Source organism: Sylvia atricapilla, chromosome 26, assembly GCF_009819655.1.
Source record: "Sylvia atricapilla isolate bSylAtr1 chromosome 26, bSylAtr1.pri, whole genome shotgun sequence".
Lineage (NCBI taxonomy): Eukaryota > Metazoa > Chordata > Aves > Passeriformes > Sylviidae > Sylvia > Sylvia atricapilla.
Window position 1 is genome coordinate 895,681 of NC_089165.1, and position 26,814 is coordinate 922,494.

General features: G+C 60.1%; 5 protein-coding genes and 1 long non-coding RNA gene across 15 annotated transcripts in view; 5 read left to right on the top strand and 1 right to left on the bottom strand.

The window, feature by feature from the left end:
• Positions 1 to 82: 82 nt before the first annotated feature.
• Positions 83 to 2,107, top strand: LOC136372038 (uncharacterized). 2 transcript variants are annotated; one of them, XR_010745435.1, is made up of 2 exons: positions 83 to 214; positions 1,543 to 2,107. It is a non-coding gene; the product is annotated as an uncharacterized lncRNA (long non-coding RNA). The 2 variants fall into 2 exon arrangements; XR_010745434.1 differs by having other exon boundaries at positions 89 to 214; positions 1,348 to 2,107.
• A 441-nt stretch (positions 2,108 to 2,548) lies between these two features.
• On the top strand, positions 2,549 to 5,398 carry LOC136371774 (uncharacterized). Its single transcript, XM_066336050.1, has 2 exons — positions 2,549 to 2,965; positions 4,086 to 5,398. The coding sequence occupies exons 1-2, from the start codon at positions 2,549 to 2,551 to the stop codon at positions 5,202 to 5,204; spliced, it is 1,536 nt and encodes a 511-aa protein (XP_066192147.1). The 3' UTR covers positions 5,205 to 5,398.
• A 917-nt stretch (positions 5,399 to 6,315) lies between these two features.
• On the top strand, positions 6,316 to 9,094 carry DOHH (deoxyhypusine hydroxylase). The gene is made up of 5 exons (XM_066336127.1): positions 6,316 to 6,387; positions 6,698 to 7,027; positions 7,421 to 7,497; positions 7,676 to 7,913; positions 8,667 to 9,094. The coding sequence occupies exons 2-5, from the start codon at positions 6,754 to 6,756 to the stop codon at positions 8,981 to 8,983; spliced, it is 906 nt and encodes a 301-aa protein (XP_066192224.1). The 5' UTR covers positions 6,316 to 6,387; positions 6,698 to 6,753; the 3' UTR covers positions 8,984 to 9,094.
• Positions 9,095 to 9,875: 781 nt separating this feature from the next.
• Positions 9,876 to 12,377, top strand: SMIM44 (small integral membrane protein 44). The gene is made up of 2 exons (XM_066336130.1): positions 9,876 to 11,847; positions 11,972 to 12,377. Exons 1-2 carry the CDS (start codon positions 11,607 to 11,609, stop codon positions 12,184 to 12,186), a joined length of 456 nt encoding a protein of 151 aa, XP_066192227.1. The 5' UTR covers positions 9,876 to 11,606; the 3' UTR covers positions 12,187 to 12,377.
• A 122-nt stretch (positions 12,378 to 12,499) lies between these two features.
• On the top strand, positions 12,500 to 14,959 carry SMIM24 (small integral membrane protein 24). Of its 2 annotated transcripts, none has more exons than XM_066336131.1 (4): positions 12,500 to 13,689; positions 14,075 to 14,192; positions 14,294 to 14,332; positions 14,555 to 14,959. In XM_066336131.1, exons 1-4 carry the CDS (start codon positions 13,548 to 13,550, stop codon positions 14,646 to 14,648), a joined length of 393 nt encoding a protein of 130 aa, XP_066192228.1. In that variant the 5' UTR covers positions 12,500 to 13,547; the 3' UTR covers positions 14,649 to 14,959. The 2 variants fall into 2 exon arrangements, with proteins under 2 accessions (XP_066192228.1, XP_066192229.1); XM_066336132.1 differs by having other exon boundaries at positions 14,558 to 14,959.
• A 4,937-nt stretch (positions 14,960 to 19,896) lies between these two features.
• Positions 19,897 to 26,814, bottom strand: part of NFIC (nuclear factor I C) — a 40,184-nt gene continuing 33,266 nt past the window's right edge. For 3 of the 8 annotated variants that reach the window (XM_066336118.1, XM_066336120.1, XM_066336117.1), the window contains exons 9-11: positions 25,890 to 26,049; positions 24,144 to 24,229; positions 19,897 to 22,055 (exon numbers count right to left, since the gene is read on the bottom strand). In XM_066336118.1, coding sequence (XP_066192215.1) covers positions 22,038 to 22,055; positions 24,144 to 24,229; positions 25,890 to 26,049 — 264 coding nt within the window. In that variant the 3' untranslated portion in view covers positions 19,897 to 22,037. The remainder of the gene's footprint in view (positions 22,056 to 24,143; positions 24,230 to 25,889; positions 26,050 to 26,814) is intronic. The other 5 variants (XM_066336123.1, XM_066336122.1, XM_066336125.1 and 2 more) reach the window with 3 other exon arrangements.

Below are 26,814 nucleotides of genomic sequence, written 5' to 3' on the forward strand. Positions count from 1 at the left end.
GCGCGGCGCCATGGCAACGGCCCCAGTGACGTCAGTATCGGGACATGACGTCAGTATCGTGACATGACGTCATGCCCCCCCCCCCCCGGTGTCTATGTGTCCCTCCCGGGAGGACACCGAGCCGATGACTGCTGGGTTTCTGAGAAGCCCCTTGGGTCCTTAAGGAGGTCCTTGGGTCCTCAAGAGGGTTCTTTTGGTCCTTGTGGGGGGGAGGGTGGGTGTGTTCTCCTTGAGGGGCTCCCTGAGTGCTTAAGGGGCTCCTTGGGTGTTTGGGGCCTCCTTAGTGGGAGTTTCCTGGTCCCTGAAGGGGTTCTTTGGTCCCTGGGGAAGATTCTTGGGTCCTTAAGGGTCCTTGGAGGGCCTCTTGGGTTCTGGGAGTTGGTCTTGGCCCCTCCAGGAGGGTGTGGGATTCCTGTGCCCTCCCAGAGATTGTCTGTGGCTCAGTGTAGGACACCCCCCGACCCCGCAGAGTGTCTGTGTCTCCTGCATTCCTGGTCTCTGATCCCCATTACTCTTCGCAGGGACATGTAGGGTGGGTGGGGGGAAGCCAGTTTTGTGTTTACCCCCCTCTTGGGAGGGCACTGGGCCGGGGACTGCTGCTCTCACAGAGCTCAGCCCCACACGGCCCAGGAGAAGCCGGGGGCAGGAGGACTCACAGCCCTGTGCCCTTCTCAGCGCTGGTGTGTGCTGGAGCTCCCCAGTTCCTGCCCATGCCCATAGAGGGGCTGGTGCTGGGGGCCCGGGGTGCTCATTGCGAGGCAGAGGGGTGCTTCTCCACAGACTTGTCCATCTGCAATGCTCTGGTGATCCCAGATGGCCATCTCGCTGTTGCCCTGCCCAGCACAACCACCCATTCTGGTCCTAGTGCAGCAATGCAGTGAGCTGCATGCAATTCCCTGATATTAATCTTGGACTCTCTGGTTATCAATCATGCAGCTCAGCCTCACATAATAATCAAGTCCCTCTTTTAGGCTCTCTTGTATGTTAATTTCAACAAGAAACAGTGGATAATTGCTGTCCTGAGAAGGAACAGAATCATTCATAGACTCCTGGAATATCCTGAGCTGGAAGCGACCCACAGGGACCATCCAGTCCAGCCTATTCCTGCCCAGACACCCAGCAATCCCACCCTGAGCATCCCTGAGAGCCTTGTCCAAACCCTCCTGGAGCTCTGGCACCTTGGGGCTGGGACCATTCCCTGGGGAGCCTGGGCAGTGCCCCAGCACCCTCGGGGGGAAGAACCTTTCCCTGAGCTCCAGCCCAGCCCCGGCACAGCTCCAGCCCTTCCTGGGCTCCTGTCCCTGTCCCAGAGCAGAGCTCAGCCCCTGCCCCTCCGCCTCCCCTCAGGAGGAGCTGCAGCTCCCGAGGAGCCTCCCCTCAGTCTCCTCTGCTCCAGCTGGACGAGCCAAGTGCCCTCAGCCTCTCCTCAGACCCTTCCCCAGCTCCGTGTCCCTCCTTTGGACACTCTCCAACAGCTTTGGATCCTTCTGATCTTGTGGTGCCCAAACTGCCTCCGGAACTCGAGATGATTGCCTCCAACAGATCCTGGGCTCAGGCCATGAGGAGCCCAGCAAATTCCATGCAGACACCCCCACATTCTCCATTGTCTCAGAAGATCACGGGATCTGCCCCGCCATGGCACGGCTGGAAACCCAACAAGCTTTGGGAGAATGGGCACCGCATTTGGGGTACCATCCAGGCCCTGGCACAACTCCCAAGTGTGCAGAAAAAATCATGATACTGGAGGTTTATGTCCAAAAACGAGACAAAGGAGTCCTGTAACTTTATTCATGAACAAAGAGAGAGGTCATGGGGCATTTCCCATGAGGTCTCTCAAATTGCTGGGGGAAACAATTTGCCTCCTTTTTATCCTAATTTTCATGGCCACATCACCCTCCCCCTTTCTCCACTGGCTGAAGTACTTGGAAGGTACAAACTTCCTGAATTGCCCACTTTATGTCCCCCTCTAATATGCATCCCTCCCCTTTGTTGAACGTATTATATTCATAGTTCTATTGTCTTTGTTCTTCTTCTCCAAGTTCAAGAATTTAGCAGGACCTTGGCTGAGCAGCAGTCCACGTGAATTAATAACACTTTCTGAAACTGATGGTTTCTCCTGTTACTTCCTTATCTACAAGTCCCTGGCACTATCTACTAGCATATTCACAAACTTTGTTAGAACACATTCCTCTTATTCCTTTCACCAGGCACCACCACAGCACTGGCACTGCTTGTCTGTGGATGGACCTTTTGTCACTCTGGTGCCAGTCCTTGCCCAAGCTGAACCCAGTGAGCTTTGTCCAGCCTTTCCCAGCCTTTTCTGGCTTTTTCAAGCTTTCCTGCAAATCCAAGGCAGATTTGGGATTTTGTTGTGGTTGTTTTCCTTGTTTCTGTAGTGCCAGTCCTTGCAGCAGCTGAGTCCGGTGACCCTTTTCCAGCCCAGCCTGGAGGCAGGAATGGAGTGGGTTGGGGATGGGTATGGTGATGAGGATGGGGATGATGGGACGGTGTGGTTTGGTGAGAGCTGGTGATGATGGTGGGGACGGAGATGGCAGAGCTGTGCAGGACGGTGCGGAAATGCGGGGATGGGGATAGTGATGCTGTGGGGATGGCAATGGGGAGGACGGTGCGGTGCGGTGTGGACGGGGATATCTACAAGGTGCCGCGCAGACCCGCGCCGCGCGAAACGGAGCGGCGCCGCCCCGTCCCGCCCCACGGTGCCACCGTGACCCCGCCGCTGATCACTTCCAGGGCGGCCCCGGCTCCCGATTTGAAAATGCGGGAGCGGCTGCTGGTGCTCCTGTGCGCGCTGGCGCGGCGGCGGCGGCGGCGCGCCGGGGCCATGGCCGGGAACGGGAGCGGCGCCGGCAGCGGGAGCGGCGCCGGCAGCGGCGGCTGGGACGGGCCGCAGCGGCGCGCCTGGCTCCGGCACTACTACAGCCAGCGGCAGAAGCGGCTCATGACGGTGACCGGGGCGGGGCCGCCATGGGAGGGGACTGGACGGGACGTGGGGACAACGGCATGTGGGGACGGGGTCACGGGGGACGGAGGGTGCGGGAATGCGGCGGACACGTGGAGATCCCGGGGACACAAAGGATGGGGGGTCACGGGGCGCGCACTGATGTCGCGGGGACACACAGAGTGGGGGATACGGAAGACGCGCGGAGCTCACGGCGACATTGAGGATGGGGGGATGAGGGGACAGATCACGGGGACACAGGATGGGGACGTGAGACATGGAACACATGGACATGGGGGATTTATTTGGGGCACGGGGTACACAGGTCACAGAAACACAAAAAATGGACAGTGGGGTGTGTAGGATGGGACATACGGGGAAGTCACACGGGGGACATAAAGAGACACAAAACACGAGATGTGGGACTGGAAGGACACATGGACACAGATCACAAAGGATGGGGAATGTGGGGATTCTGTGGGACACAAAGACAGGGACACAAAGGATGGGACTTGAACGACACGGGATGTGATCCTGGACACAAGGGATGGTGGATGCAGAGGACGTGGGGTTATGAAGGAGGGGTGACATCAAAGGTGGAGGTTGCATACAGTGGATCCCTGGAAACGAGGACAAGCGAGGGTGGGGAACATGAGGAACCTGCTGGCCTGGCCAGTGGCTGAAGAAGGTAACTAAAGCTTCTTTTCAGTTTAAAGTTGCATTGTAGACTTTAGTAACAGAAAAACAATTCCTGCTTCCCCTTCCAAATCATAATTCCTGCCTTTGAGGGGTGCTCTCTTCTCCTTCCAAATCAGGACTTAGTCCACAGTTCCCTTGGCAGCTGGAAATCCAGTAATGCTCATTAAAATACAAACCCCCAGAGCAAGTGGCCACCCCAAAAAGGGGCTTTTCCAAAAAACTCTGTCTGCAACACCTGGGCATCTTGTCTGAAGTCACACCTACTGCCTGGTGGGTTTTTCAGTGAGCTTTCCCAGCAACTGGAAGATTTGACCAGTGCTCACTCCTGCCTTGAGCAAGTCTCTTGAGCTGGGTGGTCTTCAGAAGAGGGTCCCAGTGAATTGCAGGGAAGCACTGTCTCACACCACTGCTCTCTCCTGCACTGCAGCTCCTCATTGCTCACCGGAGGAGAACCAGCTGCTGCTTCTACCCCCGCGCCTGGCCCAGCCTCAGGAGCACGGACTGGTGGGAGCGGGTGGTCCTGAAGGAGTTTGGGCCCCAGGACTGGTTGGAGAAGTTTCGGATGTCCAAGGAGACTTTCTTCTACATCTGCAACCAGCTGCGGCCTGGGCTGGCTCCGCACAGTGCGCACTTCCACCCCGCCCTGCCCCTGGAGAAGAGGGTGGCTGTGGCCCTGTGGCACTTGGCCACCAACGTGGAGTACCAGACTCTGAGCCCGCTCTTCGGCGTGGGGCCCTCCACCGTGCAGAGCTGTGTCCGGGAGGTGAGCTATGCCGTCGTCTTGCTGCTGAAGCCGCTCTACCTCCGGCTGCCTGATGAGAAGGAGCTGGAGAACATGGTGCGCATCTTCTGCACACGCTGGGGCTTCCCACACTGCATCGGGGCACTGGACAGCCTGCACATCCCCATCCACCCACCCCTGCGCCTCACCGCCGACTACTGCAACGGCCAGGGCTGGCACTCCATCCTCACGCAGGCCACTGTGGATGGTCTGGGGCAGTTCTGGGATGTCTCCACCGCCTTTCCAGGCAGCATGGAGAACAGCGCAGTCCTGGAGAGCTCCAGCCTGTGGGTGCTGGCCAAGGAGGGCCGGCTGTGCCCCAACCCTCCCAAGCATTTCATGGGGAAGGCACAGAAGTACGTGCTGCTGGGCGATGCCACGTACCCCCTGCAAGACTGGATCCTCAAGCCCTACCAGGAGGATGAGAACCTCACCCAGCGCCAGCTGCAGTTCAACTACCGCCTGAAGCGGGCCCACAGCGTGATTGAGAACGCCTTCCTGCGCCTCAAGGCGCGCTGGCAGATCCTCCTCAAGTGTGATGACTGCAGCCTGGAGCTGCTGCCCACCCTGGTCCTTGCCTGCTGCATCCTGCACAACGTCTGCGAGGCCCACGACAACCCCTTCAATGAGGAGTGGCTGGAGGGCACTGAGCCCACCGAGCTGCCCAAGCCCTCCCAGCCTGCACCGGCTGCCATGGAGGACAACCGGGCTGAGCAAGTGCGTGAGCTGATGTGCCAGTACTTTGAGAGCTGCGGGGAGGGCTGATGGGCCCGGAGAGCAACTGCCTTGCACATCCCTGCTTGCAGACGTACTGTAGACCCTGACAAACTGGCCCAGTGCTACCAGCTGTACCAGGCGGACCCAGGGCAGGGAGGGGTGGCTGTGTCACGCTCGTGCTGGGTTTGCTGTGGAGGTTTCAGGCAGTGGAATGTATTTTGTGCCCATTCTCTCTCCCAGGATGTAAACTGTTTGGTTGTGTGTTGTGTGCTGCAGGACAGTGGGGATTAGGACTGGGAGGGAGAGGCAGCTGGGATCTCCCTTTCCTCTGTCTCAAGGCCTCTCCATTTAGGCCAAATTCAGCAGGAGCCTTGAAATAAGGCAAAACTCTGAAGGTTTGAAACTTCCGTGTAAACACACATTGGAAGGAGAGGGAAGGAAGAGGCAGAGCAGTGACTTGCAAAGGCTGATGCCAGCCTGGAATTAAACTTTATCCACAAACTCAGGGATGTGCTGCCCTGAGGGTTTGTCCAGCCTGGCACCCCCCAGCTCCTCTCCAGAGAGATTTGCCCAGCCTGAAACACCCTAAGCCCTCTCCAGAGAGATTGGCCCAGCCTGGCACCCCTGCCTCCTTTCCTGAAGGATTTTGTCCAGTCTCGCACCTCAGGTTCCTCTCAAAGGAGGGAGTTTGCCTAGCCCGGCACTGCCCAATCCCTCTCCACTGGGATTTTGCCCAGCCTGCAACACCCTGAGGCCCCTCTCAGGGTGTGCCTTGCCCAGCCTGGCATCCGAGCCTCTCTCCAGAGGTGGGCCTTGCCCAGCCTGGCCCTGTCTGGCCCTTCCAGGGTGGGGTTTGCCCTGCCTGGCACCCCCTGCACCTCTCCAGAGGAATTTTGCCCTTCTTGCAACACCCTCTGGAGGGGTTTGCCCAGCCTGGTACCCCTGGCCCCTCTCCGGAGGGGTCTATGGCTCAGTTCCCGGGTCTCTGTGCCCCTGCCCGGCTCTTGGATCCCTTAGGATCCCTTACTGGGCCCGGCCGGACCGAACCTGCCCCGGCCGCGGCGGGCAGCGGCCTCTGCCTCCCTCCGCAGCGCCCCCTGGCGGACGGCAGCAGCAGTCCCCTCAGGCGGAGGGGAGGCAGCGCCCCCTCGTGGGCGGCCCCGCCCGTACGTACTGCGCAGGCGCCGCGGCGGGGCGGTCACGTGGCGGAGCAGCAAGATGGCGGCGCGCGGTGAGTGCGGCACCGGCATCGGCACCGCCGGCCCCTCCCCGAGCCCCCCTGGTATCCCCCGGCCCGGGCAGCTCCTCTCGGGTCCCGGTTCCGCTGGCCTGGCGGCTCCGTCTGGCGCGGTTGCGGCAGGGGGTCTATGTCCGTCCCGGGTATCCGGTGAAACCGAGTACGGACACGCGGTGTGGGGTTGGTCCCGGGGTCTGATTCTCCGCCACAGGCCGGGCCGCGGCCCTTCCCGCCCGCCCTGCCCCCGGCCACGGGACCCGCTGGCCGCTGAGGGCGCACCTTGACTCCCTTTCCTCGGACGCAGGACTGTGACCGAGGAGCCCCCCCAGAGTCCCCAGTGTGTCCGGACCCGCCCGCGCCATGGTGACGGAGCAGGAGGTGGAGACCATCGGCCGCACGCTGGTGGACGCGGCGCAGCCCCTGCCCGCCCGCTTCCGAGCCCTCTTCACCCTGCGGAACTTGGGCGGCCGCGCGGCGGTGGAGTGGATCAGCCGCGCCTTTGGGGACGGCTCGGCGCTGCTGAAGCACGAGCTGGCCTTTTGCCTGGGTCAGATGCAGGACGAGGCAGCCATTCCAGTGCTCGTTCGCGTGCTGGAGGACACGGCTCAGGAGCCCATGGTCAGGCACGAGGCAGGTACGGCGGCAGCTCCTGCGGCTCTGGGGGCAGGGCAAGGGGCTGGCTGGCAAGTGGGGCTTGGGGGTGCTTCCCCCACTGTACAGAGCAGCTCACGGGGGCCTGATCCGGCTTGAGTGTCAAGCCCTGAGTCACATAACATCTCACCGCTTCCCTTGGCCAGACCTGACAGGACAGGTTGGCCAGGTCCTGCGGTTTCTGCTGGCCAGGCTTTTCTTGTTATGTTTGTCCTGTTTGGAATTGGTCAGTCCAGTCTGTGTCCGTGTTTGCCTCATTCGGGATTGATCAGTTAGGCCTGTGTTTGTGCTTTAGAGCAAGGCAAGGCATTGCCAGAGGATGCAGCAGGGTTCTTCTCATACAGACACCTTGATAACATCCTGATATATCCTTCAGGTGAAGCCCTGGGTGCTATTGGGAACCCTGACGTGCTGGATATCCTGAAACGCTATTCCCAGGATCCTGTGGTCGAGGTAGGTTCCTGAGGAGTCATTTCTTCTGGGATGCAGCACTGCTGGTCTCAGAGGGCGAGGCACGTCCCGCCTGGGCAGGTGGGTGGGGACATCACAGTGACATCCTGCTGCATGCTGGGCTTCTCCTGGCGTTGTCCAGTGCTGTTCTGCAGCCAGGGCCGTGTCCCTGTACCCACAGGTGGCAGAGACGTGTCAGCTGGCCCTGAGGAGGCTGGAGTGGCTGCAGAACAACAAGGAGAATTCAGGCACCAGCCCGTACCTCTCTGTAGATCCTGCTCCCCCTGCTGAGGAGACAGATGTTGCCAAACTCCGGGAGATCCTCCTGGATGAGTCCCAGGAACTGTTTGACCGCTACCGGGCCATGTTTGCCCTGAGGAACGTGGGGAGCCAGGCTGCCGTGCTGGCACTGGCAGAAGGTGAGGACCTGTCCTTGCTGTGGGTCTGTCCAGGCTAATCTGGGATAAGCCCTTCCCAAATCCAGGACTGCCAGAGCTACTCTCATTTCGTTTGTGTCTAGAGCTGCTGTTCCCTGCCATATTATAGAGTGCTGAGTGGCCTCTCGTGTTCCAGAGCTCCCTTGCCACCCTCCAGACCCTCTTCCCTGAGGGAGGGAAGGGCACTGGCTGTGATGGTGATCTGGGATCAGCTGGCCCAGGGTTTCTGGGGTCCTACTGTCCTGGCCTGGAAAGTCAGGGGTTGCTGGTATTTGGGAATAGTTCTGGAGAAGGGAATGTCACATGAGTGGGAAAGCGGGAGACCACAGGAGCTGTGTAGTCCCATCCCTCAGCCTGAGGGAAGTGGATCAGGCTCTCCAGCCATCTCGGACTGTTGAGGTCCATAAGATGGGATCTGTGAGCTCCTGCTTCTTGGTCCCGGAGGGCTGGAGTCTCTGGCCATGCTGCCATCCCCTGGAGCATCGTGTGGTGGGGCAGAACCTGGGCAGGTGGGGGCAGTGACTGCTGGTGGGTGGGTGCTGCCATGAAAGGAGGTACTGGGACAGGGCTGGGATCAGGGAGCAGGGTGGGACACCCCTTCCTGTACATGGGCCTGGGGCAGTGACTCTCGGCATCTCCAGCTTTCAGGTGGGGGCTCCATCCAGGCATCCTGGATGTGTTTTGGGCCATCCTGGTACCTTTCGGAGCCTCTCAGCTCCCTGTCCTTCCCCGCAGGGCTGCGCTGCGGCAGCGCGCTGTTCCGCCACGAGATCGGGTACGTGCTGGGGCAGCTGCAGGACGAGGCGTGTGTCCCTCAGCTGACGGCCGCACTGCGCAGCCGCGCCGAGAGCCCCATGGTGCGGCACGAGTGCGCCGAGGCGCTGGGCGCCATCGCCCGGCCCTCCTGCCTGCAGGCCCTGCGTGCCTTCGCCAGCGACCAGGAGCGCGTGGTGCGCGAGAGCTGCCAGGTGGCCCTGGACATGTACGAGTATGAGAACGGTGCCCAGTTCCAGTACGCAGATGGGCTCTGCAAGCTGCAGGCCTCCTCCTAAGCCTGGACTGGGAGCACCTCTGTTGGCCTGGATCCATGCCTTGCCACGCAGAGCTGGAGGAGGGACTGGGTTTGCTCTCTGGCACAATTACAACTACCTTTTCCCTCCAAATCCAGGCTGAGCTGCTACTTGCCTCCCCATCACTCTTTGCCAGCTACTGTTTCCTGGACCTGCCCCTTTTCCCTGCCAGGATCAGCACTGCCTGCCCACATTGTGGCTTGGGGCTTGGACCAGGTGGGCTCTGCTTGGCATGTCAGAGCCTGCCGCAGCTCTGCAGGGCTTGGGCTGGGTTGGTGCTGCCGTGTCGGCAGCTCCATTTTCCCCAGCTGAGCTTTGCTGGGGGCTAGGATGGGCTTTGGGCACACGCTCTTGTGGGTTATGGTGTTAGGATGCTTCAAAATTGCTGTCAGTGCTGGTGCTGAGCCGGGGCCCTCCTCGCCCCCGCAGTGGGTTTGGCTTTTCCTGTTGAGACAGGCTGGAGCTGAGCCTGTGGCAGCCCTGCCCCAGGATGAGGGTCGTTTCATGGCAAAGTTGGGAAGATATGGCTGGGTTTTTTTCTGCAGGGAAGAAAAACGTTTTTTTTCTGCTGCAGTTAGGGTGGGCAGGGTGAGGTGGAGCCTGCGTGGGCTTTCCCCCGTGTTTAACCAGGCCCAGGAGGGCTGAAGCTACTGCTGGCATCCAGATCTCTCAGCTAGCCCAGCCTGGACACTGGGGTTTGGCAGGGAATAAAGCACTGGCACAGGAGTCGAGCTGTGATTTACCTGTGCCCAGGTGTGGCATGAACCCAGCACCACGGGGTCAAGCCCTGGGCAGGAGCCTGAAGGTTGCCAAAATGAAATCATAGAACCATTGAGGTTAAAAGGACTGTTAAAATCGAGTCCAGCCCACTGGGAGGAGGGAGGGGGGTCCCTGATGTCACAGGGTGAAACCCTCAGCCCTGGGGAGGAGGATGAACTGTCTGAGGTGCCCTGGTAGGCCCCCACTGCCTTGCAGGGCCTGGCATCCTGCTGGGCATACCTTCTCCCCTTGTCCAAGGGCTCCCTGTGAGTCACTCCCAGGCTCAATCCTCTTAGTCCCTGAAGCCAGCTCAGCATCCCCAGGGCTCTGGTGCTCAGGGACACAGCCAAGGGGCAGCCCTGGCCATGGCCCAGTCTGACCCATTTCAGGACCCCATGGAAAGGGCTCTAAGTCAAGATGTCACCAGTTTTGGTCACCTGTACACACTGAGAGTCAGTGAAACGTGCCCCAGTGCTGTGGGTAGGGTCACCTTGTGTGTGATGTGGAGGATGAGGGGCTCCAGACTGCAGTTCCCAGCGCTGGGGACAAACATCTGGTGTTGTCACAGTTTGGAGTCAGCAGCTGTTATGGGTTGCTTTTCCCCCTTCCCTCACCTTCCATAGCCCCTGGGTGATGGGCAGGATCCAGCTGTTACTTCAGGCTCTGGTGTGTCCCTGTGTCTGTATCCATCCCCAGGACAGTGAGATGGGGTGATTTCCCCCAGGCCATGTTATCAATTCCACTGTTCACTTCTTGGCACGTGGGCTCCAGCACCCTGGAGTTTGCCAGGCTGTTTGTCCCCACTTATCACCTCGGCTGCCCACACCTTTGCTCACCACATTTTCTACAGGTGACTCAGACCTTGCAGAGTTGTTTCTCAATCATTCTGTGCCAACATTTGTCTCTGCTCCCCCAAATACCTTTTAAGACAAAATTTGAATAAAATGCATTTCTGAGGCTGGGATCTGGGTAAGGGTGACCTGGTGCAACAGAGCTCGGGGGTGCTGGACTGAAGCAGGGCTCAGCCTCGAGCCTTCACTTGACACTGAATCCCACCAGCACGTTCACCCCTCGCAGTCTAGCCTGTCCTGGGAAGGGTTGGGGGTTTCTCCCAAGCTGCTGCTGGTCTGGGTTAAACCCTGCACCCTCTTGGTGTGGGAGGGAACTGCTTTTGGGGGAAGCACGGACTCTGCACCCTTCTGCAGGCTGCTCTGCCTTGGGAAGTTGATACCAGGTGCTGGGCTGACACGTGGCAGCCATCTGGGAAGGCGACAGCCTCTAGCCACGGGCTGCTTCACTGTAGGACAGAGGGGGCCCGTGGGAGCCCCCGCAGCTGAGGCTGCATCCCCATCCCCTCTGCCCATTGCCTCCAGCTCCGAGGGTGCTGTGTCCTCTGGGATCTCAGCCATCTGCTCCAGGGATCTGAGGCCTGCTGGGGGATTTAACCCAGCCCAGGGGAGGGAGGAAAGACCTCAGACATCCCTCCTCATGCCTGTCTTTGGGGGTTCTCCAGCTGCAGGTGACTCCCCACTCCCAGGGGGGCAGGGGTATCAGTGGTGCTCACAGAGTGGCAGGGTTTCGGGACCCTGGCCCACATCAGAGCCCACTGGCCACCCCCCATGCTGAGGCAGCTGGGCTGTGCCTGGATTAGCAGGTGCTAAGCTCCTCAGCAACACAGCTCTGTCAGCGGGTGAGTGGCACTGCCACCAGCCATGGGGATGCTGCTGTCCGTGTGATCTGCCAGCACTGAGGAGCCTTGTGGACACTGATGCCACTTCCCCCTCTGCAGTCCCTTGCGTGGCAGAGGCTTCAGTGGCTCGGGGTAGGGGTGCAGGGATAGCTGGCCATGGCCCTGGCCGGGGGTGTCTCCCTGCCTGGCACTGGGGGGACATGGGGACTACGGCACTTGCTGCAGGCCCCCCCTGAGGAGGATGGGGTGCTGTACGTGGACTACAAGCCCCCCGCCCTGGACAGCATCCGCCTGCCCCGCTACATCCTGTACCTGATGATGGCAGCAACACTGGTGCTGGTGGTGGCATATGCCATCGTGGGGCACCTCATCAAGGACCTGGTGCACGACTTTGCCGGTGAGTGCTACCCACAAGCAGGGTTGGGTTTTGGGGTGGGCAGGGGGCCGGGGGGATCCTCCCCACCTGAAACTGTGCTGTGGCAGAGCTGGTGCTGCTGACAGCTCCGTCTCTGTCCCTGCAGACTGGGCATTTGGGCCCAAGCCAGAGGAGAAGATGGGGATGGCTGAGGGCACTGTGCTGGAGGCAGAGTGGCTGGAGAAGGACGAGATGCTGGTGGAGCAGAAGGCAGAGGATGAAGGCATCGGCATCCTACCTGGCACAGACATCCCGCTGGGGCTGCTTGCTCCACACAGCTCCGTCTCCTTTGCCGACTCCCCTGAGAAGAGGTTCTTCTAGGGCCAGGGGACAGCCCTGCCACCAGCAGGACCCTGCAGCCCTGCCTGACCATTCAGTCACAGCGTGGCCCTGGCCGTAGGCACTACCCAGCACTGGCACACAGCCTCCCCCTCCCTGCCTAGCCCTAGTGCTGCTCTTGGGGCTCCTCTTGGGCTGTCATGCCAATAAAGCCACCTGCCCCAGCCCTGTGAGCCCCTTGGGCCAGCATAGCTTGCGGGGTGGCAGGGCTGGGACATCCCAGCATTTGCCTGGGGCAACAGCACCCCTTGGCACAGCCATGCTACCCTCGGCCATGTGCACATGGGTGTATTGAAGGTGGGAAGGTGGGTGCTTGGGGGTGCTTGCAAACCCGTGGTGTGGGTGCACAGCCAATGGTGGCAGGGGGCACAGCCCGGACACACCTGCACGAGGAAACAGGATACACGTCTGGATTGGCCAAGTCAGCATGGACACATGGGTAGGGACAGACAGATGGACGGCTGGATGCTGAGCCTGCCTGTGCCCCCACCACCCCCGAGTGCCTTGGTACTCCCAGACCACGCTTAGTGGCACCCACAGTTGGCCCCAAACCAGTCTTGGAGGGCAAAGTACCCCGAAGCCTCACTTGAGTTCTGGGTGAGGGCACTGGAGATTGGGGGCTGTTATATGGACCTGCATCCCCCACATCTTAAACCCAGGCTGAGGCTGGATCTCTGCACCCCCAGTGTCCTTCACCCCTTGAGGAATTGCCGCAGGCACGGTGGCCCTGCCAAAGTCCACTGTCCCTCCCTGGGGTGCTGCCACCCTCTGCCTCAGTTTTCCTTGTGCCCTGGTGGGTGGGCACCCTGCCATGGTGTCCCTGAACTAACCCTGTCAGTATTTCACTCTTGACAATACACGGGTACTCACACCCTGAGGACATGATGGTGTCCCACTTGGGATTGTCTAGGGGCAGCTGGCTCATGCCCAGGGGAGGGCTGGGGGTGCTCTGGCATTGCCCACCCCTCTGTACTGCTCCATCCCCATGGGATCTGGCCCAGCCCTGCCAGCAGGGCTAGGGGGAACCAGGCAGGGTGGGTACTTCTCCACCCTATCACCCATCTGTTCTTCCACCTGTGCACCCACCCACTCACCCACTTCTGTCTCTCCCTCCATCCACCAGCCTACCCTGGGGGTGGTCCCCAGTCCTGGGCACAGGGACATGCTTGTCCTTTGCCACTGTGGTCCCAGAGGTGGTGACCACTGGGTGCTGTGGGGTGCCAGTGCCTGAGCCAGGGGTGTGGTACCACCTCCCAGGGGTGATAGGAGCCACGTTGCCATGGTGCTTGGTGCCATCTTGGGGCCAATAAAGGCGCCCGTTGTCCTGGGTGCAGAGTGCAGGCATGATAGCAGGAGACAAAAGCTCACCTTCAGGAGCAGGATCCAGACGTGCCCCAGCCCTCCACCCAAAAATGCCAAAGCCCTTGCAGCCCCTCTCGCTCCTGGTCCTGCTCATCCTCGCTGCCACCGCCCAGGGACAATCTGGTAGGTGCCCCCATGACCCTCTGTACCACCTGTGCCCTGGGGTGCCTGGGGAAGTGATCCAGGCATTGGATCAGCTTCTGGGAGACCTTTTCAGTGGGGCTAGTCTGCGCCAGTGCTCCAACAGTAACTTTTGGGGGCAGAGCAGAAAGATCGGGAGACACTCACCTGCTGCCCCAGTGCTCCCCTGGGGACAGGTGAGCTGTGTTGGGGGTGGCTTCCTTGATATGCAAGGGACGGTGGGAAAGGGGAACAGTGAGTGTCTGCCAATGTCCCATCCCATGGGGGAGTCCCATCTCATGGCAGGGGTCCCGTCCCCTGAAGGACAGAGCTTCCCTGAAGCTGTCCCCATCGCCATCTTTTCCCTTCCCTGCCCCTGGCCTTGCAGGCACGGGCCCCAAGGTGCTGCAGCCGTGGCTCATTGGCCTCACGGCCGTCGTCGTCTTCCTCTTCGTCGTCTTTGTGATGCTGCTCATTAACCGGTTCTGGAATCTCAGGAGGCACAGGTTGGATTGGGGCGAGGGCCAGGGGAAAACTGCGTGAAAAGTTGTCATGGGCTAGGAGCAGGGTTGTCCCTGGGCACCGTTCAGCCTCTCTCCCCTTTCAGGAAGGAGGACGACCGCCCGGAGACCCTGGAGACTGACAGGTACCAAGAGCCCCGGGTGCCGCGGGGCGGCAGCGCGACCTGCCCCCCGACTCCCCCCCCGCCCCCGGTGCTTGGATTCCCTCGAGGGTGGCCACGTTCCGGCTGTGCCACGGTGGCTGCGTGCCCTCGGCCGGAGGCGGCGGTACCGTGGTGCCCTTCGTGCCCCCGGCACGGCCTCTGCGCCGGTGCAGTGCCCGGCTGACCGACGGCCCCTCCCTCCAGCAGGCTGGGGCGCTCCGGCCACGACAACCCGGCAGCTGAGAACTTGGATGAGCCGAGCGACGACAAGCAGGAGAGCAAGGCCACGTCCCTCTGAGTACCCCCGCGGCTCTGCCCGCTCGGAGCGCCTCTGACGGGCGCCGCGCCCTCACCCCGTCCGCGGGGCGATAATCCGCGCCGGGTTTCGGCGACAGCCGCGGCCACGGTGGCACCTCTCGCCCCGCGGCCGTCCCGGCTGTGAGCAAGACCCGGCGCGGATCGCCCGCTCGCCGGAGCGGAGCGGAGAGGGTGGTGGCCGGGGACGGCAGCGGAGCCTCCCTGTGTCCCCTGGGCCGGCGCGAGATCCCAGCCCGAGGGGACGAGGACAGACTCCCTCCTCAGACGCACCCAGTAAAGGTTTCCCCAGTCTACCCCGGCGTCAAGCGTCTTGTGCCCCCGTGCTGGAGACGGGGCTGTTGGGCACCCTCGGATGCCACTAGGGCAGGGGACAATGGCAAGTTCCACGCTGCCGGACCGCAGCGACCTCGGCAGGCTGGCAGGAGAAGCCGGCGTCCAGTGACATCGCTGGCCGAGCACTGCAGACCGAGGGGTGGGCACTGAGGGGAGGCGGGGGAGCATCGAGGGGGGGGGGGCCTCGCCTCCATGGCTGTCCTGAGCAGTGCTTGGGGACAGGGACCGTGGGGACCGCAGGGATGGAGCGCAGCTTCGGCCAACGCTTACCTACGGGGTATGACCGTGACGTCACACCGGCAGGCGATGATGTCACGCGCACGGCGTGGTGACGTTCCGTGGCCAAGGTCTGGAAACAGAGGTCGTGGCCGCAGCTCTGAACCCCCAAGTGAACCCCGGCTGCCCCCACCCGAGTCCTGTTGCCACATGTCCTCTCCCTGCCGCGCCGCGGCCCCGCCTGGGGCTGGAGCTGCACCCTGCGGTGTCCCAGCTCTGTCCCCCTCCTCATCGGGCCAAGGGCAGTGATGGGTGCGGGTCCCTCCTCTGGGCTGATGGGTGCCCACCGCCTGGCAGGGCTCTGCTCTCCCCGATGCTCCCCCAGTGCCCTCCTCCTCCTCTGGGACATCCGTGTTCTCCCCGGTTGGGCGCCGTGCCTCAGTTTCCCCTGGGGCAGCGAAGGAAGGGCGGAGGCGAGCTGGAGTTGAAGCATAGCTTGTTTAATTTTTATACATTTTTTTTGGTCTTTTTTTTTCCTTTTCATTTTTTAATCTTTTTTTTTGTGTGTCAGTTTTTTTCTTTTTTGTTTTTTTCTTCTTTTTTGTCTCTTTTTTCTCTTTTTTGCATAGGGGAGGGGGGGAACAACGAAAAAAAAAAAAAGGGGGGGGGGAAACCAAAACATAGGAAACAAAACAAAACAACAACAAAAAAAAACAAACCCAAAAATCCGTATCAGGGTCAGTAAGTGTATGTAGGCAGGAGCGCTATGGGTAATGGCTGCGTACAATGGTATAATCAAATATCGTGAAGCACCAGGGATGCGAGCGGGGGCTCGGGGAGGGTCATGCGGGGCCAGGGGGCGCGGGGGGCCACGGGGGGGCCCGGCCCCGGCTCGCGGCCCTGGTGCACTCGCGGTGTGTATCGGCTGCGGCAAAGCGAAAGCGAGAATCCGGCGAACGAGTAAAATATAACTGCGGGAAGGGGCAGCGCTGGCCCCGCAGGGCAGCGGGGACCCCCCAAAAGGCGGCCGGGGCAGCCGGCGGCGCGGAGGCACTGCGGCGGGATTTTTGGTTCGGGTAAGAGGCGCGGTCCGGCTGGCTGCCGCCTCGGCGCCTTTTTGGGGCGGTTTCTCTCCTTTTGCCGCTCTTTGCCCAGGGGTGGGATTTCCCCCCAGCCCGGCTCCACCTCCCGCCTGGCACCGGGCACGGCACGGGCCGCCCAGCGGGCCACGGGGGGACCCACAGCGGCACCCACGGACCGGGGCACCCACGGACCGGGGCACCCATGGACCGGGGCACCCGATGGAGGCATTCCTGGGTATGACTGCGGGCCACCTGTAAGCACCACTTGGGGCACCCAGAGAGGCCCTCGTGGGCATCACCTGGAGCATCCAAAGGAGAACCCAGAGGGGCACCCGTGGGCATCACCCGGGAAGCCCAAGGGACACCCAGAGAGGCATCATCTGGGACACCCATGGGCACTCACAGGGGTACCTGGTGGGGCACTCGCGGGTGTCACCTGGAGCACCCACAGTGACACCCACGGGCACTGCACAGGGGACCTAGAGGGTCGCTCACCCATGGGCCTCTCCCGGGGCACTCATCCCAGCCGGTGGCGGGATCCCCGCGGGGGTGGGCAGAAAGCAGCAAATTCCAAACCCCGAGTACAAAAATAAACGAACAAAACAAACAAAAACAAGAAAAAAACCCATCCCAACACAAAATAAAAAGCCCAAACCCCACGAAACAAGACACACACACACACATATATATATATATATATATATGAGATTTTATATATATATATATTCCTTTGCGATTTAAAGTACCTTAACTGTGTGGGGGCCCGCGCCCCCCCCCACGGCCCTGCAGCCCCATATATATATATGTGGAGATATATATATATATATATATATATGTACAGGTTATTTGTTTTATTTATAGGTCACAAAGACTATTTTTAATTATTTTTTTTAAGCCGACAAGCCCGACTAAAAACCCTCTAGGAGAGACTGTAGTGCATGAAACCCCCGCGGTGATTGTCGAGCGGAGTCCCCTCGTATCCCCATCCTGCCGGGGACGCCCCCGGAGCATCCCCAGGGATGGGGTGTCCTCCACCCCAGCTTTGCGCTCACCCCGATGGTGGCCATCGAGGCCACCAGAAGATAAAAAAAGAAAAAAAAAGTAAAAAAGAAAAAAAAAAAAAAAAAAAAAAAAGGAGAATGGTTAAAAACTAGAAATAATAAAAATGAATGGTGCCCCCTCCGGGGAGGGACCGGGGGGTGTTGCATATTCCCTTCGGGCAGAGCCGGGAGTGCGGCCCCGGGAAGTGTCGGGGGAGCAGTGCAAAGACCCGGGGACACGGGGGGCTCCCCGGCCCCGCAAGGGGAAGCCCCCGGAACGCCCCCCGAATGCCGCTCTACGGGCTGGGGGGCGTCCAGTTGATTCTTTTTTGCTTTTTATTCATTTGGTTTAAGGTGCTTTTCTTGCCGAGGGCGGGTTTTGGGAGGCTGTGGCCACAGCCCGGCCGGATTTGCTGCCGGCCCGAAGGCTGGGGAGGCAGCAAAGAGGGGGCAAGGGCCTGTCCCGGTGGTGTCCCCTCGGGGACAGGGGGTTCGGGGCTTCCTCGGGAAGGGGACCCAGGCCCCAGGGGCGCCAGCGCCCCTCGCCTCCCCGGGGCTGGCCGTAGGGGCTGCCCCGGTGCCCCCCGTTCCCTCCCTCCGCTGCCACTGTCACCGTTTAAAACTGCTTTAAAAAAAAATTTAGTATTTTTTGCTTTGAGCTGAGCCTTTTCCAGCCTTACCCTCCCCCCTTATTTTTTGTTTTTCTATTAAAAAAAACCCTCTTTTTAAAAAAAATTTGTCTTTTCTTCCTCCCTCTTTGCTTTTTTAAATTCTATTTTTCATTCTTCTCCCCCAGCCGAACACCGACCCCGTTCCCTCCTTGCATTGTCCTTGCAGAAATCAATACTGCACCTTGCATAAAGAAGCGTCTCCCAGGGCTCCTCCCAAGGGTCTGGGACCCTCAGATCAGCCTGAACTGTGGGCGAAACCCGGCAGGACACGACCATCCCATCACTCCCCCACTAATACTTTTGGACACCAAAAAAACCAAAAACCACCACCACCACCAAAACCCACCCAAACAAACAAAAAACCAAACCAACAAACAAAAACAAAAAACAAAACAACCAAACCCGAACAACCAAAAACCCAAAAAACCCACCCCAAAAAAAAAAAAAAAAAAAAAAAAAGAAACCAAACAAACAAACAAAAAAACCAACCAACCAAAAATTAAAAACAGTTCACGACGACGTTCCTTCGCGCCCGAGCAGCAGCGACGCCGGTGCCACAACCCGCACCAGGACTCAGCCTCAGGGAGGTCGGGGGCGTCTCTCCAGCCGGCGGAACGCGGGGGTTTTAAGGCAAATTCGGGGTTTTTAGGGGGTGTCGGGCCCCTTGTCGGCAGCGGGCACAGCAGGGAGAGGTGGCAATAAGGCACCTCGTGCCATTCCCTGCTGCGCCAGCCGGCCCCCGGGGGATGAAGCCGATGGGGCGGAGGTGGGGAGGAGGCTGTGACCGCCCAGACACCAGCCCGGGGGGAGCACAGCTACATTCACACGGTTCCATTCCTGTCACGAGAGCAGCTGGGCTCAGCCCTCCTGGCCCCCCCATTGCAAACCAATTGAAAAGTGTGATTTTAAAGGGAGAGCGCCGGGCCCCTGTGGGATGACCCTGCGGGGCTCGGGGCCGGCTCCTCCCCGCACGGACCCCAGCACAGCCCGCTCAGTGTCGCCGTTCCGGACACGGGCCCCCCGGGTGGTCTGGGGGGGTCTCGGGCCCGGCGATCCCTGCCGCCTCTAGCCTCGCTGCCTTTGGTTGCTGGAAGCAGAAGAAACAAATCAAACCCCCCCCCAAAGGGAAGGAAAACAAAAGAAAAGAGAGGCAAAGCAAAGGGGTGGCCGCCCCCCCCGGCCGGCCCCCCCAACAGCTATTGCATATTCCGGTGTGTTGGCGCAGAGGATGCATCGGTATTACCAACTGGAAGACGTTTCTAAGGGGGAAAATCGGTTTGAAAAGAAGAACAGAGAGAAAAAGGGACTTTTCCGGCCGAGAAGAAGCCATGCAGGAGGCAAGGGGGGGGCAGCGGCCCTCGGCCCCCCCGGCCCCCCGGGAGCCCCGGGCATGCAGCGACTCCCTCGCACTGATATCGGGTCCAGTAATACTTAGGCTTCGAAGGCAAGGCACATCATGTGGTATAAAATTTCGTGCAAATTAGGAAAACATGGATTTTTTTTTTCTTGTGTGGTTTTTTTTTACGGCTTTTTTTTATATATATATGTATACAGATTTTTTTGTTGTTTTTTTTTCCTTTTTTTTTTTTTTTTTTTTTTTTTTTTCTTTTGCTGAAGGGGAAGGTAGAGCCGGTTAATAAGAGTCTGCCATGCACAGCATCAGCCAGCCGCGGCTGGGTTGAGCCAGGTCACCAGATCCTGTTAAAGCACCATGCAGTTTATCTGTCCTTTTTTTTTTTTTGTCTTTTTGTCTTTTTTTTCCATGTGTTTCTTTTCTCAGATTGTTTTAAAAAACAGGTTTCCCTCTCCGTCAAGCACTTTTTTTTGTTGTTTTTTTTCTTTTCTTTTCTTTTCTTTTTTTTTTTTTTTTTTTTTTTTTGTGTGTGTGTGAGTTTTCTCATTTTCTTGTCCTTTTTGATTATTTTTCTGTCTCCCGGGATTTCGTGCATCAGCCCTTTCCCCGGTGCCTCGTTGTGCCGTCCCGGGGGGTGGGAAGTGAGGGGAAGCGGGGGGAAGCGGGGGCCACTGGGATGGGGGATGCGATGCCGGTGGTCCTCGGGGCGCCTCTGGGTGCCAGGGGAAGGGGGCCAGGCAGGCGGCGACGGCGGCCTCGGTGACATTCCCAGCTCCTGGACATCCCATGGTGGCTTCTGTCCATCACCACCCTTCAGGTGTCCCCTGGGCCGGAGATCCTTCGGGGACCAGTCTCCTCATCTCGCTGGGAACAACGGGCACCTCCGTCCTCTTCCTCGGCCGTCGCGGGGGTCCCTCTGCTCTAAGGCACTGCCACGTCCCTGCGCCCCCTTCACGGCCACGCTGTCACCGCACGGGACGGGGACGGCAGAGCGCTTCCTCCCGCGCTGCCCCCGGCCGGGGGCTCCTCCGGGAAGGCCGAGACCCCTCCCCGCCGCAGTTCAGGCACTTGACGCGGGGCCAGGGGCTCCCGGGGACACCGGGGGACTTCGAGGGACTTCGGGGTCTGGCTCTACCCTCGCCATTACTCGGGCTTCTTTGCTCCATCTTTCTGTATCCAAAAAAAAAAAAAAAAAAAAAAAAAAAAAAAAAAATGAAAATAAAAAAAAAAAAAGAAAATAAAATGCAACCCAAAAAAACCCCAAATACACCAAACCCAAAAACCCCAAACCAGCCATCCCGGCAAGCCAGTGCCGGGGACTCCTTCGACTCTTCTTCCTTTTTTTTTTTTTTTTTTTTTTTTTTTTTGTGTGTGTGTCTGTGTGTGTGATTTTGTTTTCTTTTCTTCTTTTTTCTTTTTTTTTTTTTTTTTTTTTGTTTTTTTGTTTTTTTGTTTCTGACGATTCCCTCTTAAAAGTGCATTTCCTACAAAATGTGCAACACAAGCGCACCCTCTCCTGCCTCCCACCTGGTACCTGTCCACAGGAATGCATAGCTCAAACACACGGACGCACGCCCCCCCCTCCTGCCCCACGGAACCCCCGGGCGCGAGGACACGCGTGGGAACACAGGGACACGCGTGGGAACACACGGGGCCCCGGCCGGTGCAGGCTTGGGGGAGGAGGGAGACCAGAGAGATGGTGACCGAGGCCCCGGCGCGACGCTGGCCGCCCCGAGCCATTGGGGCCGGGCTGCAACAGTCCCCGTGCCGTGTCCCCGACGGCACCGGGGTGTCACTGCCACCGTGACGTTTGGGCCGCGCCGGGAGTGTCCCGACACCGTGTCTGCGCGGGAACCGAGGCGCCACCGCGACCATCTCTGGCCGTGCCCCTGCACCCTCTGTGGTCACAAGCCCCCTCCTCCTGTGCCACGCGCCCGATCCACTGTGCCACCACGTCTCCATGCCACCGCGTAACCGTCACCGTGTCACCGCAGCACGATGTCACCGTCCCCGAGGCGCTTGCACGGCACGGAGCATCACCCGCCCCGACCGCGAGCACAGCCAAAGGGGTTCCCCGCCTCGGCCCACCCCAGCCCCGGGGCGCCCCGACAGTCTGGGGCCGGGGGGTCGGCGGGGGAGGTTTTGATCTTTTTTACTCACACAGAGAACGAGAGTCAAAGCCGTTTGCATATTCGGCGAGCGGCCGGCGGGGCTCGGCGCCGCGGCCCTGCAGCCGCTCCGGGAGGCATTGCTGGCACGGCTTGTGTCAGGTCTCAGCGCGGCGCCGGGGTAAAGAATAGTGTTTTTTTCTTTCTTTCTTTCCTTTTTTTTTTTTTTTTTTTTTTTTTTTTCCTGTTTCTTTGCTTTCTGGCGCATCGCCGGGGTGGGGAGAAAGGTCCTCCTGGGATGGGTTGTTGGTTTGTTTGTTTTTTTGTTTCCTTTTTTTTTTTTTTTTTCCTTTTAAAACAGTTTGATCCTTTTCCTTCTTCCTTTCCCTCGCTCTTTCCTTCGGGTTTGGGTTTTGCTTGTCGTCATCGTCGTCGTCGTCGTCGTCGTGAGGCCGCGCTCTCCGTCGTCACCGCAAGGCTGGGCCTGGTGCTCGGGGACGGGGATGTTCCTCTGGGGGTGCCTAAAGCAGAGGAGAAGGGAGGCGAAGGGGCGGCACGGCGGCGGTTATCCCAGGTACCAGGACTGCCGGGAGAGAGGAGAGAGGCCGCCGTTAGTGCTCTGCCCCGCGGAGCTGCCTCGTCCCCCGGCCGGTCCCCAGACCCCGAGACAGTTGTCCCCGCGCTGTCCCCTGCTCGGCGTGCGGGGCTGGCGTCCCCACTGCTGCACTGAATTTGTCCGTGCTCCGCACCGCGGCCACTCGCGTTCCCCTGGGGGCCGGTCGCTCTGCACCTTCACGGTAAAGGCGACTCTCCCCAAGGAACGGTGCCGCCTGGGGACAGGTAAGGGGGTGGCACAGCTGGAGACCCCGCGAGGTGGCCCCCTGCCACCCTCCCATTGTTCCTCCCCCCAGCCCCAAGTTCAAGTTCATTCCCGATTACCTCATGTCTGGTTTCCGTTGGAAACGAGACAGCTCGGGGCCGCTGCTTCCCTTAACCCTTCCAGGCCCCTCCACACATGACCAGAGTGTGGCAGGCCTCAGCTGCCCCTTCCGGGACACCACCTCCTTCCCTCGTGCCTCAGTTTCCCCAGGGCAGAGAGAGCATCCTTGAGCCCTGGAGGGCCTCCCCAAGCATGACTAGGGACACGTGTACACAAGGACCCTGGCGGTCCTGGGACTCCGAGTGGCTGTGACCCCCATCTCTGGAGGAGGATTCTGGCCTCCTGCTCCTCCGAGGTTCTCCTGGTGCTGCCCCAGGTCTCCTCTTTAGGCATCCAAGGCCCTTGGTGTGCCCACCCCATGTACAGGACTGGGGAAACTGAAGCAGAGTGGGGGGTTGTGATCGGAGCCGGGTCCTCTATGTTTTTCCTCTGGAACGGCACAGCACCCTCAGGTGTCCTAGGTCATGGTACTCAAATCTGACAGCCTGGTACAGCACAGCACCCCTGGGTACTGCTCACAGACCCCAAGTGCCCACACCCTGGCACAGCACAGCACCCTGAGCACTTCTCTCCAGCCAGGGCAGCACCCCGGAGTGCTGCAACATGGCACGGTCCACACCCCCATCCCTCTGTCCTGTCACCTGTGTCTCCTGCCAGGCAGGACTGCAGCCACTGCAGCTGCCCCTGCAGGGAATGCTGAGGCCAGGCCAGTCACATCACAAGCGAGGCCAGGAGCTGCCACCCCTGTCCTGGCACCACGACACTAGCTGCAGTGCCTGCTCCAGAATCCAGGACTAATGGAAAGCCCCTGGAAAGGCACACCCGACCTGCTGCTGCAGATGGAGTGGCCATGGGCACAGCTGAGCGAGAGCAGGTGCCTGTGCCCACACCGAGGGGGACCCATGGCCCTGGTGCTCCTCCTTTGGGGATGTTGTGGGCACCTAGGCAGGGTGTTGCCAGCTGCCAGAGCACAGCAGTGACCTCCCTCTATGATGAGGACTTGTGGTGGCCCTGAGCCACCAGCAGTGCCTAAAGCCCTGGCACCGGGTGCCTGTAGTGAGTGAGGATATCATGGCAGCAGTGCCCGTGAGCCATAGCGGTGATGCCAAGGCAGTGATGCCCACAGCAGCAAAGCTGGCAGTGGCAGTGCCAGAGCTGCAATGCCCACAATGTGGCATTGCACATGGAAATAACCCCAGCATGGTGACGTACACAGCAGTGATGCCCAAAGTGGCACTGCCCATAGAAGCAACACCCATGGCAGTGATGCCATGACGGGGATGCTCACAGCAGCAATGTCTGCGGTGGCCACGCCAGTGGTGGCAATGCCAGTGGAGACACTCCTCATGGCCTTAGACATGGTGGCAAGGCCATGGCAGCAATGGCCACAGAGGTTAAACCCACAGTGGCAGTGTCGCATGGCAGTGATGCCACAGTGACGATACCCATGGTAGTCCCCACAGCAGCAATGCCCACAGGAGCAATAAACATGGCAGCAATGCCAAGGCAGTGATGCCACGGTGGCAATGCCCTCAGCAGTGATGCCACGGCAGCGATGCCACAGCAGGGGTGCCAGGGCAGGGATGCCCACATCAGCAGTGTGACATCAGCGACAGCCACAATGGCTATGCCAGCACTGGCCATGCCCACGGTGATGCCCACGGTGATGACATGGCGAGGCTGTCCAGGGCGAGGGCAGGAGGGTCCCCCCAGCAGCATCCCCGCTCTCACCTGTGCCTGATAGATACTCCCAGGATCCCTTGGTCCTAATCCCACGAAGGAACGGTTCGCAGGGGGCGTGCCTGGTGCAGAGTAGGCTGGGGAACAAATGAGAGCTCATTAACGGGGCTGTGGGTGGCACTGCCATTGTCCCCACCGGGGCCGGGCCCGGTCCTCTCCCTGGCGCTGCTGAGACGGGGCTCCCTGGCACCCGGCACTGGCGACCAGGCGACGTCCCTGGCTGTGACCTGATGAGAGGCGAATGGCGCCCAGGGGTGCTGCACCTTAGGGGCGCTGTGCTCGGACGGTACCACCCGTGGTTTCAGGGCAATGACCAAGGCGGGGGGGGTGAAGTGCCCCGAGGTGCAGGTGCAGGTGCAGATGGTGTTCCCAGCTGTGCCCGCGCTGCAGCTTCTGGAGCTGAGCTGCCACGGGGAGAACAATGGCAGCCACCAGTTCCACTTGGCCACGTCACCCTGCTGCCACCTCCATCCCTTAGCTGGGGATCCAGCAGTGGGACCTCCAGCCCTGCTGAGCTTATAGGTTCAGCCCTGCTGGAAGCAGAGTGCTGCCAAGGGGAAATGGGGGATTTGGAGCCAGCTGCACCACTTGGGGACAGCCAGTGTATCCTTCCCTGAACCTGCAGGAACTTGCAGAGAATCCTTCTCCTCATCCCAATGTATCCTTCTCTGAACCTGCAGGAACTTGCATTCCTCTATCCCTCCCCACGGCTGTGACCCCATTATCAGCCAGGTCACCCCATGGCATCTCATGCTGTCCCCTCCAGATCGTCCAGGATTTGGCATCTCCATGCCATGGGATCTCCACACCTGCTGACCAGCTGCTGACAATCAGTCATGGCCCATTACCCAGGGTAATGGCTCGATCAGGCAGGACTTTACTGTGTGGGGACACAGCAGCCACTTGGGGTACCATCTCCATGGGTACAGCAGGATGGGAACAGGAACAACCCCCTCACAGAGTGCGGTGATGGCACAGTGTCCCACCAGTGTGGCATGCACCCCCGTGCCAGTCTGGGGTGACACCAGCTCCCCTCTGGCTGTTGGGCCCAGTACCCAAAACCCTCCTGGACAAGGCACTTAGGGTCCCTGAGGTGGAGCGGAGGGCAAAGTGTTTGTCAGTGCCTTGTGCTAACAAAGATCCCAGGTGCCACCTGCCAAGGGCTCTGGGGGATCCGCACACAGTCCCTGCCCTGGTGTCACTTCACACCCTCAACAAGACCAGAGTCCCCGGCGCCAAGGACCCCACAGCAGCAAGAGTACAACAGACCACACAACACACCAGGCACACTGTCCCTAGTCCCAGTGCCACCCGCGTGCCAGCTGGTCCCCGTTCCCGGCAGCACAGCCACCACCATGGTGGGATAAACAGACACAGAGAGGCCACAGCCTCCCCCACAGCACTGCCCACACCAAGGGTCTGGGCATACTGGTTTGGGGAGCCCTGCCATGGCTCCTCTCATGCGCAGAGGGACAAGGGGTTCGAGCTGGTCCTTGGGACAAGCACGCAACCCCCTGGCTCAGCAGCCACAGCAGCCACGTGCCCAAACCCTGTCCACTCCGACCTGCCTGAGACCCAGCAAACTCATGGCGTGCCAGCTGCCACCCTCTCCCCGGCTGCAGGGAGGCCACCTCCGCCAACATCCCCCCAGCACCGGGACAGGGGGACACCCTGGGGGGCTGTAAGAGGAGGGGGCCAGCCGGGCCGGGGAGCAGGGTGGGCGCCGCGGGTGCTTACTGGGTGATGTCGGCGAGGTCGTCCCTCCCTCGGAAGTTGTCGTGGTGGATTTGGTGTCAGGAGAGACGGCCAAGCGGGGCATGCCGGGGGGAGGTGGCGGCGCCAGCATCTGCGTGGGCAGGTAGTGGCTGGGCACTTTCACTTGACCACTTCCATTTAACTGGGGACAACACAGACAAAAAACAAACAGCACAAGCCATTAGGACGCACGCACACACCAGCACGGCCGGGGAGCGCCGGGGACACCCCCGGCACAGGCACGGGGTGTCCCTCACTGTGGACATGAGTTTGTTGGGTCTCAGAGCAGCCCAGAACGGTCGGCGATGGCAGCAGGCAGGAAATGACGGCGGGACAAGGAGGGATTTGGGGGACGGTGGAGGCCATGCCCCACAGTGGCACATACTGGAGACAGGGTGCTGAGACCCCTCTCTACAATGACAGGGGGTCTCTGAAGTGCTCCCTGGAAGGGTAAGGGAATCCAGAGCCTCCAAAGGCTCCTGTACCAGTGCTCATGCCCAACCCAGCTGTGGGCTGCTCCTGATCCATCAGCCCAGGACTGAGCCACTGCGTAGGGGAACAGCAGCCATGCCCCTCACCCTGGCATCAGGCCCTGCAGGTGAGGGGAAACAGGTAAGTGGTGGGCAGAGGTCAGAGGGGCTCCCCAAGAGTTCTGCATCTGGGAAGACAAAGGAGGGTACAGGACGGTATGGAAGCAGGAACACCCCCAGGCTCCTGCTTTTGGTATGAAGGGTGCCCTTCATGGGGTGTGTGGAGTGCTGGTGGTGTGGGGTTGCGGGTGGTGCTGTGTGTTGGGGGCGCAGGGTGTATTATGGGGCGATAGTTTGGGTGCTGCATGCACTGGGTGCTGCGTGTGCATGGTGCTGGTTACAGAGCTTGTTTGGTGATGGAAGCACGGGGTGTGGGG